The sequence below is a fragment of the Palaemon carinicauda genome, chromosome 42, assembly GCF_036898095.1.
Source record: "Palaemon carinicauda isolate YSFRI2023 chromosome 42, ASM3689809v2, whole genome shotgun sequence".
Taxonomy (NCBI): domain Eukaryota; kingdom Metazoa; phylum Arthropoda; class Malacostraca; order Decapoda; family Palaemonidae; genus Palaemon; species Palaemon carinicauda.
In genome coordinates, this window is record NC_090766.1 from 53,961,597 (window position 1) to 53,974,429 (window position 12,833).

At 46.0% G+C, this 12,833-nt stretch overlaps 1 protein-coding gene across 6 annotated transcripts in view; it reads left to right on the forward strand.

Annotated features, from left to right (window-relative positions):
• The window catches only part of LOC137633242 (coiled-coil domain-containing protein 9-like), a 132,389-nt gene that overhangs the window by 80,115 nt on the left and 39,441 nt on the right, over positions 1 to 12,833 (forward strand). For all 6 annotated transcript variants that reach the window (XM_068365443.1, XM_068365438.1, XM_068365441.1 and 3 more), the window contains one exon: positions 7,176 to 7,228. In XM_068365443.1, coding sequence (XP_068221544.1) covers positions 7,176 to 7,228 — 53 coding nt within the window. The remainder of the gene's footprint in view (positions 1 to 7,175; positions 7,229 to 12,833) is intronic.

Sequence of the window (12,833 nt, forward strand, 5' to 3'; positions counted from 1 at the left end):
CTTTTGGCCGATGTCAAAGAGTTGAAAGCGCAAAGTGCAGTGGGAAGTGTAGTGAGTGCAAGTGAAGTGAAAAGTGTCAGTGTCAGTGTTGCGCATGAGGGTACATCTGTTCGTGCCAGTCGTCCTCCCAGTCCGGGACCTCTTGCAAGCTCCCAAGCCCAGGGGAGAAGCAATGTCGAAGGACCAAAGGGTTCGACAGGCCTTGATCAGCGTACGGATGTACCCTCAGTGGTTGCGGACGTATCTGTCAGAGATCGTCCCATCCACAAACAGACGAGTGAGCCCCCTCATTCCTCGTCTGTGGAAGAAGTTTCTAGGAAGAAACGTTGGACCAAGGTCTCACGACCTCTCAAGCGTAAGGTCCCTTCCGAGCGAGTCCAACGGCCCAGGTGTAGCCACTGGGTCAGTTCGGACTCGCCGCAGTCTTCCGAAGACTGCACACCTCCCAAGAGAGGTAGAGTGGTTCCGCAGCAGGCAATCACTCCGTCTGTTGCCGCTCCAACCACGGTAGACCCTAAGTGGTCCATGCTGCAGACTATGCAGTCTCAGCTTGCATCCTTCATGCAGGAGTATCGTGCTGAGAAGGTTGACACTGCACCTGTTAACCTACAACCTGCCACGGTTGTGCGCTCAGCAGATACTGCGGCTGCCTGCTCCCACACTCCACCTGTGAGAGCTCCACCGCCGATGCGCAGTCGACCCTGCCAGACGCATGTTCATGCTGCACCCTCCGTTGACATGCGTGAGCTACCGCATCAGCAGTGGGAAGGTGCTGTCAAGCTGCCGTGTTTTGACGCAATGCGGCATGCTCCGCAACCCATGCGGCATGCTCCGCAACCCACGGCAGTCCCTCCCACGCACCAGCACTCCGCTTTTGTTGTTGCCAGCTCGCAGACTGACCAGCAGCGGCATGATGTTGGATCCGGAGCAGCTACGCATGCACCCGTGCTGCCGGATTCAGCCGTTCAGCTTTCTGCTCCACCTTTGCCACTTCCTCCTCAGCATTCGGATGATGGAGTATCTGATGACGACGAAGCTGCGCATTTGGACGATCCGCACTCCGACATTGAAGAACCCAAGTCTACGCCTCCCTCCTTAGACTTTAGGAAAGTCCTTGCACTGTTTTGGGATCTGTATCCGGAACAGTTTGTGTCTGCAACCCCGCGCTCACCTCCCTCCGAGTTCGCTTTAGGCATGCAGTCAGCAGCTCCTGCCTTCACGAAACTCGTACTCGCGCGCTCATCCAAGAGAGCTTTGAGGGTACTGGGAGAGTGGTTGCAGTCCAAGAAGCAACTGGGGAAGACTGCTTTCATCTTTCCGCCTACCAAGCTTGCTTCCAAATCTAGCGTCTGGTATGCCACGGGAGAGGAACCAGGCTTGGGAGTTCCTGCCTCTGCCCAGGGCGACTTCTCAAGTCTGGTTGACTCTCCCCGCAGGCTGGCTATGAGACGATCTAAGATTTGCTGGTCCTTTTCTGACATGGACCATCTGTTGAAGGGAGTTTTTCGTGCTTTTGAGATCTTCAACTTCCTCGACTGGTGTTTGGGAGTCTTAAGCAGAAAGACTTCCCCTTCGGATAAGGACTCTGCCATGCTTATCATGTCTAGCATGGACAAAGCCATTCGGGATGGGTCTGGTGAGCTTGCGGCTTCGTATGTGTCTGGAGTGCTTAAGAAGAGAGATCATCTTTGCTCCTTCTTGTCTGCGGGGATCACACCATGCCAGAAGTCGGAGTTGATGTTTGCTCCGCTTTCCAAGTGTCTCTTTCCGGAAGAGCTGATCAAGGGGATTGCTGCCTCGTTGATCCAGAAGGATACCCATGACCTGGTGGCTTCTTCCGCACGTAAAGTCTCTTTACCTTCCGTGCCTAGACCTAGGATGGACACACCAGCATCTAGGTTCATCCCGCCCTTTCGTGGCAGAACCTCCAGCAGAGGAGGTACCCGTGCCGACAGTCATCGTGGCAAAAAGAAGAAGGGTTCCAAGTCCTCAAAAGGCAGAATCTGACTGCCTTCCTCTCCAGACAGCAGTGGGAGCCAGGCTCAAGAACTACTGGCAGGCTTGGGAGAGCAGAGGTGCAGACGCTCAGTCTGTGAAGTTGCTAAGAGAGGGGTACAGGATTCCGTTCTGGCGCAATCCCCCTCTAGCAACTACTCCCATCAACCTCTCTCCCAACTACAAGGAGGAGGACAAGAGGCTAGCCTTGCAGCAAGAGGTGTCTCTCTTGCTACAAAAGGGAGCGGTAGTCATAGTCCGGGACCATCAATCCCCGGGCTTCTACAACCGTCTCTTCCTGGTAGCGAAGAAGACAGGAGGCTGGAGACCGGTGCTGGACGTCGGTGCTCTCAATGCTTTTGTCACCAAGCAGACGTTCACAATGGAGACGACGAAGTCGGTGCTAGCATCGGTCAGGAAGGAACACTGGATGGTCTCGTTGGACCTAAAAGACGCGTACTTTCATGTCCCCGTCCATCCAGACTCCCAACCTTTCCTAAGGTTCGTCTTTGGAAAGGTCGTGTACCAGTTCCAAGCCCTGTGCTTTGGCCTAAGCATGGCACCTCTTGTGTTTACCAAACTGATGAGGAATATTGCCAAATTCCTTCACTTGGCAGACATCAGAGCCTCCCTCTATTTGGACGACTGGCTTTTAAGAGCTCCGTCAAGTCGTCGCTGTCTGGAGAATCTCAGATGGACTATGGATCTGACCAAGGAATTGGGTCTCCTGGTCAATATAGAGAAGTCCCAACTCGTCCCATCCCAAACCATTGTCTATCTAGGTATGGAGATTCAGAGTCGGGCTTTTCCGTCGGCCCCCAGGATCAGTCAAGCCCAAGAATGCATCCAGAGCATGCTGAGAAGGAACCGATGTTCAGTCAGGCAGTGGATGAGCCTAACAGGGACACTTTCATCGCTGGCTCAGTTCATCGAGTTAGGGAGACTCCACCTCCGCCCCCTTCAGTATCATCTAGTTGCTCACTGGAGAAAGGACATGACGCTAGAAGCGGTCTCAGTTCCAATATCCGAAGAGATGAGGTCTGCACTGACGTGGTGGAAGAACAGCATTCTTCTCAAGGAAGGTCTACCATTGGCTGTTCAGACCCCCGACCAACTTCTCTTCTCGGACGCATCGGACACGGGCTGGGGTGCGACACTGGACGGACGGGAATGCTCGGGCACGTGGAATCAGGAGCAAAGAACACTTCACATCAACTGCAATGAGCTATTGGCAGTTCATCTGGCCTTGAGAAACTTCAAGTCCCTCCTTCTAGGCAAGGTGGTGGAGGTGAACTCCGACAACACCACAGCCTTGGCGTACATCTCCAAGCAAGGAAGGACTCATTCGAGGAAGTTGTTCGAGATCGCAAGGGACCTCCTCACTTGGTCAAGAGATCGAAAGATCTCGCTGGTAACGAGGTTCATTCAAGGCGACATGAATGTCATGGCAGATCGCCTCAGCCGGAAGGGTCAGGTCATCCCCACAGTGTGGACCCTTCACAAGAATGTTTGCAGCAGACTATGGGCCCTGTGGGGTCAGCCCACCATAGATCTATTCGCTACCTCGATGACCAAGAGGCTCCCGATTTATTGTTCACCGATTCCGGACCCAGCAGCAGTTCACGTAGATGCCTTTCTTCTGGATTGGTCCCATCTAGACCTGTATGCGTTCCCTCCGTTCAAGATTGTCAACAAGGTACTGCAGAAGTTCGCCTCTCACGAAGGGACTCGGTTGACGTTGGTTGCTCCCCTCTGGCCCGCGAGAGAATGGTTCACCGAGGTACTGCAATGGCTAGTGGACGTTCCCAGGACTCTTCCTCTAAGAGTGGACCTTCTGCGTCAGCCGCACGTAAAGAAGGTACACCCAAGCCTCCACGCTCTTCGTCTGACTGCCTTCAGACTATCGAAAGACTCTCAAGAGCTAGAGGCTTTTCGAAGGAGGCAGCCAGAGCGATTGCCAGAGCAAGGAGGACATCCACTCTCAAGGTCTACCAGTCAAAAGGGGAAGTCTTCCGAAGCTGGTGCAAGGCGAATGCAGTTTCCTCAACCAGTACCTCTGTAACGCAGATAGCTGACTTCCTTTTACATCTAAGGAATGTAAGATCCCTATCAGCTCCTACGATCAAAGGTTACAGAAGCATGTTGGCAGCAGTCTTCCGCCACAGAGGCTTAGATCTTTCCACCAACAAAGATCTACAGGACCTCCTTAAGTCTTTTGAGACCTCAAAGGAGCGTCGGTTAGCCACACCAGGCTGGAACCTAGACGTGGTTTTAAGGTTCCTGATGTCAGCAAGGTTCGAACCGCTTCAATCAGCCTCTTTTAAGGATCTCACATTAAAGACTCTTTTCCTCGTTTGCCTGGCAACAGCTAAAAGAGTCAGTGAGATTCACGCCTTCAGCAGGAACATAGGTTTTACATCTGAAACGGCTACATGTTCCTTGCAGCTTGGTTTTTTAGCTAAAAACGAGCTTCCTTCTCGTCCTTGGCCCAAGTCGTTCGAGATCCCAAGCCTATCCAACTTGGTTGGTAACGAACTAGAGAGAGTACTTTGCCCAGTAAGAGCTCTTAAGTACTATTTAAGACGTACAAAGCCATTACGAGGACAATCAGAAGCTTTATGGTGTTCTATCAAGAAACCTGCTTTACCAATGTCTAAGAACGCAGTTTCTTATTACATCAGGCTTTTGATTAGAGAGGCCCATTCTCATCTGAAGGAAGAAGACCATGCTTTGCTGAAGGTAAGGACACATGAAGTTAGAGCTGTCGCTACTTCAGTGGCCTTCAAACAGAACCGTTCTCTGCAGAGTGTTATGGATGCAACCTATTGGAGAAGCAAGTCAGTGTTCGCATCATTTTACCTCAAAGATGTCCAGTCTCTTTACGAGAACTGCTACACCCTTGGACCATTCGTAGCAGCGAGTGCAGTAGTAGGTGAGGGCTCAACCACTACATTCCCATAATCCCATAACCTTTTTTAATCTTTCTCTTGAAATGCTTTTTATTGTTGTTTTTTGGGTTGTACGGAAGGCTAAGAAGCCTTCCGCATCCTGGTTGATTTGGCGGGTGGTCAAATTCTTTCTTGAGAAGCGCCTAGATTAGAGGTTGTGATGAGGTCCTTTAGTATGGGTTGCAGCCCTTCATACTTCAGCACCTAGGAGTCGCTCAGCATCCTAAGAGGATCGCTAGGCTCAGTAAGGAAGACGTACTTAAAAAGGCAGAGTAATGGTTCAAGTCGACTTCCTTACCAGGTACTTATTTATTTTATGTTTGTTATTTTGAGTAACTGCTAAAATGAAATACGGGATACTTAGCTTCTAATGTTAACATGTATGCTGGTCTCCACCCACCCCCCTGGGTGTGAATCAGCTACATGATCATCGGGTAAGATTAATATTGAAAAATGTTATTTTCCTTAGTAAAATAAATTTTTGAATATACTTACCCGATGATCATGAATTTAAGGACCCTCCCTTCCTCCCCATAGAGAACCAGTGGACCGAGGAGAAAATTGAGTTCTTGTTGACAAGAAGTACCTGAGTACCTACTCGACAGATGGCGCTGTTGTGTACACCCCCACCTGTATAGCGATCGCTGGCGTATCCCGACCTTAGATTTTTCTGTCGGGCAACAGAGTTGACAGCTACATGATCATCGGGTAAGTATATTCAAAAATTTATTTTACTAAGGAAAATAACATTTTTCCTTGTTTCCTTTCCTCACTGGGCTATTTTCCCTGTTGGGGCCCCCGGGCTTATAGCATTCTGCTTTTTCCAACTAGGGTTGTAGCTTAGCAAGTAATAATAATAATAATAAGTGTGCTTAGATTTTTAAATTTTCTTATATTACATCAATACTATAATTAACTAGATATAAAGTTTACAATAGAATATAGAGAATAATACTCTGTAGAGTTTTGGATGAAAAGAGGGGGATATGTAGAAACTGTATACGTTTATCTTCCCTTCAAGTACTTTTTGATGAAAATACTTATAAATATTTCTTATCCAAGTCACACATAAGAGAACAAATCTTAAAACTTCTATGATACTGGCAAAATTTTGTGCTTGGTTAGGTGAAGCGCTCTCCTAAATATATCAGTAAAATTATCTTAATAATTCACAATTACAAATTCAGTCTTACATCTACAGTCTCGGGTAGTGCCATACCCTCTGTACCATGGTCTTTCGCTGTCTTGGGTTAGTTCTCTTGCTTGAGGGTACACTCGGGCACACTATTCTCTTATTTCTATTCCTCTTGTTTTGTTTAAGTTTTTATAGTTTACAGTATTTAGGAAATAATTTATTTTAATGTTACTGTTCTTAAAATATTTTATTTTTCCTTGTTTCCCTTCCTCACTGGGCTTCTTTCCCTGTTGAAGCCCCTGGGCTTATAGAATCCTGCTTTTCCAACTAGGGTTGTAGCTTAGCAAGTAATAATATTGATAATAATAATAAGCTAAAGTACACATGAATCTATGAAGAGAGATAGAATTGTTTGAATATTAAGTTTAATATATGTCTATCATTAGTTTGGGTTAAATGCATATACTGTAAATCATACAATTAATTCCTCCATTTGTGTACTGTAAACACAATAAAAATATCGGTATTTTGTTTGAAATTTACGTAGACATACTGTACTGTAGAATTATATGTAATTACCCCTTATTCTTATAAATAAAGGGAAGTACTGTATCCTGATGACTATCAAGCACGTGAAATATTTAGTCCTCTGCCATGGTCTTTTTATTTTAATTTTAAAGATCCTGGCACCAAAATGTTCATCAGCATGTTGGCTGGTATCATATGGGTTAGGCATACAAACTGCAGTTCTAAATGGCCAGTTACAAAATGGGTGCATCAAGAAGTATCCCACCCATCCAACACAACTTCTACCTCACGGGTGTTCTATCTCGACCATGCATCTTCTCACATCATTAAAACCAACCCTCCTACCATTCCTGTACTGTATATTTAGATTAATTCATACTAGTGCATACTATTAACTTTAATGTCATTAAGTGTGATATTCAATATGATAATCTTTATAATAGGTAAAAATAATTCTTTAATTGAAAGTCAGTTCTAATATGGAACTAAGGAACACTGATCTTCTCTCAAGGTTTGAGGCTTCCACAGGCACATTTATGGTTATTATTTAATTTTCCTTCTCATTTCAGAGAATCCGAAGAGACTGGACCAGTTTATGATCCTAGATTCCCCAGAAGTAAAAGTAAGTGATTTATTATTCCTTTTTTTATGGTGGCAAAGACAAGTTTTAAACTCTTTAGATGAATAAAATGCATTAAATTGGCATCACTATTTAAATAGTCAATACAATATTTTGCTTATCAAGATTTTAATAAATCACATGGAGAGAGCTATGGCCATAAGTTTTCCTTTTTAGAGGGAGCTTGTTTACTTTGATCATTATTTATCAAGGAATTAAGATGTTGTGCTTAGCTTATTTAAAGCTAGTTAGTCTGACTAGTATCCTGAGGAACAATTTATACTATTGCTTTCCATCTCTTTTGGACTACATGTACTGTAGTCAATTTTCTTGAGGTGACATGGAAAGCTGCAAGTTATATTTTGAAAAGGTATACCATAAGCTTTTTGTTGGTATTGCCATGGTTATCAAAATATGTCGCACAAAAAAACAATGCTCGCTTCTATTTGTAACTTCCCATATAAAGAATGATGTTCAGTTTTAATTTTTTGTGCAAGTATGCATGGATTGTTAATACTGTGCAGTTAAGTATTAGTGTTCATATAATTTTATCTATAAAGTAAATATCATAAGTATTAAGTGAAGAATTTATTTTTATTCTATAGTGAAGTCTTCAAATAAATACAGTAGACCAGTGTTATATGAACAACTTAGAAAACAGAATTCATCAAATATAGTATAAAGTACAGCACGTTTTGACATCAGAGCCTCTTTTGCTACGCATCTGTTTCTTGAAATATAAACTGTTTGCTGTAACTTGTATGGGCAGAGATGAAAGCGTACCCTCATTTACCTTTATTTATGGTTGAAACAAATTCCCATACCTACACCAGCCTGTAGATCTCATTCGGTGCATAATCTTTGCTTTAAATCTGTGAATTTTCACATGTTCATTTGGTAGGTAACTGCAAATTTGTAAAGAATTTGTAAATCATAAGTCCTAAGGTTAGTGATAAAAAACAATCGTCAAGGGAAATATTGTAGTTAGAATCACTGTAGGGTTGAAAAAGAGAGTTTTCAATATTAATCTTACCCGATGATCATGTAGCTGCAACTCTGTTGCTCGACAGAAAAAACCTACGGTCGGGATACGCCAGCGATCGCTATACAGGTGGGGGTGTACAACAACAGCGCCATCTGTCGAGTAGGTACTCGGGTACTTCTTGTCAACAAGAACCAATTTTTCCTCTGTCGTGCCAATGGCAGGACCTACTAAATACGCCGTCCCTACTGGATTTGTTTTCACAACGATTTGGTGAAGTACACTATTCCAGTTTTGAGCTTTCGCTATGCAGGGGTTTTATCTTCATTTCAAAACTTGAATTCGTTTTCGATAGATTTAATTATGGTGACAAAGAGAGTATGGACTCTCTTTCGCTTTTAAATGGCCGACCCTTCCCTTAGACGGAAGTGTGTTTAGGTTTTTGGTAATTTTGCTTAACAAGTTATACTGTAGATCTATTTATTTTATCTCTCCGCCTTGATAGGCCTCTTCGATTAACTTTCCATTTATTATAAACTTATAAAAAGTAATTTTTATGTTTGTTTATATGCGACCTTTCCTATAGTAGGCGGTCCATACTTGGAACCGAAGTTAATTAACATTGAGCCCGTGATATCGTATTTAACCTTTTAAGAATTTAATACTTTTTAATTTTAATGTTTTATGAAAGAATTTCTTTGATAGTCTCGTACTGTTTTCAAAGATGAACTAACGTTTAGTTTTAGTCTCCGCAGTTGTTGACGTTCAGAACGTTCAACATGCGCTCTATCGTTACGATAGAGAGAGAGTGTTTCACGGTTTCACGTTGCAGTAAGAGTAAACCGATTCTAGCGTTTCGTTCATTCTTTCTTAGCTTAAATGGTTTAAATTCTAAATAAAGGAACTTTTTATTTGGGAAACCTTTCAGTTCCTTTTAGCAAATAACATGTTTTAACGATTTATAATTGGGCTCTTCTCTCAGGCGCTAAGTCAAGAGAGAAGAGAGAGAGAGATAGAGACGGAGGGAGAGAGAGGAGAATAAACGTTTCGTTCAAGCGGGTAACGTTGTTCTCGTTTTTTACTCTTCTCCCTAGTCGCTGTAGAGGAAGAAGGTAAAACGTTTCTAGAGTTTTATTCTTGTTCCCAGGCTTTAGGCGGTGAGAGATTGTAAACGTAGTTTATTTGATCTAGTGTTTAGTCTCTTTTCCAGCCACTGAATTCGTTTTTTACTCTTCTCCCTAGTCGCTGTAGGGGAAGAAGGTAAAACGTTTCTAGAGTTTTATTCTTGTTCCCAGGCTTTATGCGGTGAGAGATTGTAAACGTAGTTTATTTGATCTAGTGTTTAGTCTCTTTTCCAGGTACTGAATTCTTTATCTTTATTTATGTTTTTCTGTTGCATTGTAAAACTGTTTTCGCAATTACTACCTTTTAATGAAGGATAGGATTGCGTGTTTCAGGTAGAAATCAGTTAAAGTTTCGATTTCAGTGAAATAAGTGCAAACAGAAAATCAAAAGTGATAAAGTGATATGCGCAAAGTGTTACAGTGTTGCGTCCGAGGGTTCGTCTGTTCGTGCCAGTTGTTCACCTAGTCCGATACCTCTTACAAGCTCCCAAGCCCAGGGGAGAAGTAATGTCGTACGACTTATGGGTTCCACAGGCCTTGATCGACGAACAGACGTTTTTCCCTCCGTGGTTTCGGGCGTATCTACACACGTTGCCGACGTGAGATCGCCCCACCCACACAAAGACGAGAGAGCCCATTTATTCCTCGTCTGCGGAAGAGGTTTCTCGTAGAAACCATGGACCAAATCTTGCAGCTTTTAAGTGCAAGTCGGTCCCTTCCGCGCAAGTCCAACGGCCTAGGTGTAGCCACTGGGTCAGTTCGGACTCGCTGCAGTCATCCGACGACTGCACACCTCCCAAGAGAGGCAAGGTGGTACCGCAACAGGCAGTAACTCCGTCTGTTGCCGCACCAGCTGTTTTAGACCCTCAGTCACAACGGACAGTAGCTCCGTTTGTTGCCGTTTTTTTTTTTTTTGTAGACCCTAAGTGGTCTTTACTGCAGTCTATGCAGACTCAGTTAGCTGCGGTTATGCAGGAGTTTCGTGCGGAGAAGGTTTACACTGCTCTCGTTAGCCTACAACCTACCACGGTTGTGCGCCCAGCTCACGCTGAGGCTGCCTGCTCCCACACTCCGGCTGCGGAGAGCTCTACCTCCGATGCGCAATCGACCCTGCCAGACGCATGTTAACGTTAGCCGACATGCGGCTCCCTCCGTTAACATGCGTGAGCTACCGCATCAGCAGTGGGAAGGTGGAGTCAAGCTGCCGTGTTTTGACGCGATGCGTTAGTTTCCGCAACCCACGGCAGTCCCCACCACGCACCACCACTCCGCTTTGGTTGTTGCCTGCTCCCACACTCCGACTGCGGAGAAAGTTGACGATGCACCCGTTTGCCTACAACCTGCCACGGTTGTGCGCCCAGCATGGCTGCCTGCTCCCACACTCTTGTTGTGAGAGCTCCTCCACCCATGCGCAGTCTACCCTGCCAGACGCATGCTTACATCCACAGACACACGGAGCACTCCGTTGCCGTGCGTGAGCTACCACAAGCTGCCGTGTTTTGACACGGTGTGTCAGCCTCCGCAACACACTGTGGTTACCGCCACTCGCCCGCAGCAGACTAGTCAGTCGGGAGTTGAGGCTTCCCCACACAGCTTTGGTTGTTGCCAGCTCACAGACTGTCAAGCAGTTACATGACGTTGCCTTCTGGTCTGCTACTAATGCACCAGTGCTGTATGTCCTCACGCACCTGTTGTGGTTGACAGTTCAGTTTTTGACAGTTCACAGACTGTCAAGCAGTTACATAAAGTTGCCTTCTGGTCTGCTGCTTAGGCACCAGTGAGACCCTCACTGAGATACCTAGCTTTTCTCGGACATGGTTCCTGTAGATGAGAAAGTGCTGTTCTCCCTCCTTCTGATATTCCTTTGAGGACTCCATTTGGAGAGGAGCCTTAAGCTGCTTAGCCTCCTATGGACTTTAATTAAAGCATAACAAGGCTTCCAGGGATGGTAAATGGTTCCGCTTCGGTCGCTAATCCCGTCTGTTGCCACACCTGCTCCCATAGACCCTTATGGGCTTTGTTGCAAGACATGCAGTCCAAGCTTGTGTCCTTGATAGAGGATTTTTTACGGAGAAGAACCTCCTAGCCAACAACCTTCCTACCGGTTGGTTGTACGCCCTGTTGACGCTGAGGTATCCTACTCACGTCCACCAGTTGAGGTGGTTCCTCCACCGGTGCGACCCAGTGTGGGTTGCCAGTCGCACGTTGACGTTAAGCGACTCTCGGAGGTGGTTGTGGACGTTCAGTGTGTCACTAGGAAGACGTTCAACAACCAGCAGAGGTGACTTGTTGTGACGCAGTGCGGCAACCTCAGCAACCCGGTAGGGGGTTGACTGCACAACCCAGACAGTATAGACAGTTTCGGGTTGACACTGTTCTTCCTCGCGTCCCCATGGTTGACAGTTCACAGACTGTGCAGCAGTACCATGATCTTGTGTCCGGCTCCGTCACGCATCCACCAGGGCGACCGGATTCAGCGAGTCAGACGTTGCCCACTCCGTTGCCGTTTCCTCATCAGTTTCGGATGAGGAACCCTCTGATGAGGACATTGCTGAACAAGACGATCAACCCCCAGCCCTGTTATCCATCCAGAAGATGCTGAAGAAGGAACACTGCCCTGTCAGGCTGTGGATGAGTCTGGTTAGGACACTGTCATCCGTGGTTCAATTTGTGTCACTTGGAAGACTACACCTCCGTCCTCTTCTGTATCATCTAGCTTTTCACTGGAAAAGGACAAGACGCTAGAAGCGGTCTCGATCCCGGTTTCCGGAAAGATAAAGTCTGGTCTGACTTGGTGAAAGGACTTTATCAACCTTTGAAAGGGTCTTCCCCTGACTGTTCAGACTCCCAACCACGTTCTCTTCTCGGACGCATCGGACGTAGGCTGGGGTGCGACATAGGCGGTAGGGAATGCTCGGGATTATGGAACTCGAGTCAAAGGACAATGCATTTCAACTGCAAGAAGCTACTGGCAGTACGTCTGACCTGGGAAAGCTTCAGGTCTCTCCTTCAAGGCAAAGTGGTGGAGGTGAACACGGACAACACCCTGCTTTGACGTACATCTCCAAGCAAGGAGGGACCTACTCTGTGATATGGTACGAGTTCGCAAGAGACCTCCTCTCCTGTTCAACAGGTCTAGACTTTTCACTAGTAACGAGGTTCATCCAAGGCAACTTGAATGTCATAGCAGATTGTCTCAGTAGGAAGGGACTAATAATTCCAACATATTGGACCCTCCACAAGGATGTATGCAAGAGACTTTGGGCCACCTGGGGCCAGCCAACCATAGATCTCTTCGCAACCTCGATGACCAAGAGGCTCCCAATACTTTGCTCACCTATCCCGGACCCAGCAGTAGTTCATATAGATGCCTTTCTTCTAGATTGGTCAGATCTAGATCTATATGCATTCCCTCCGTTCTAGATTGTCAACAAGGTACTGCAGAAGTTCGCCTCTCAAGAAGGGACAAAGTTGACGCTAGTTGCTTCCCTCTGGCCCGCGA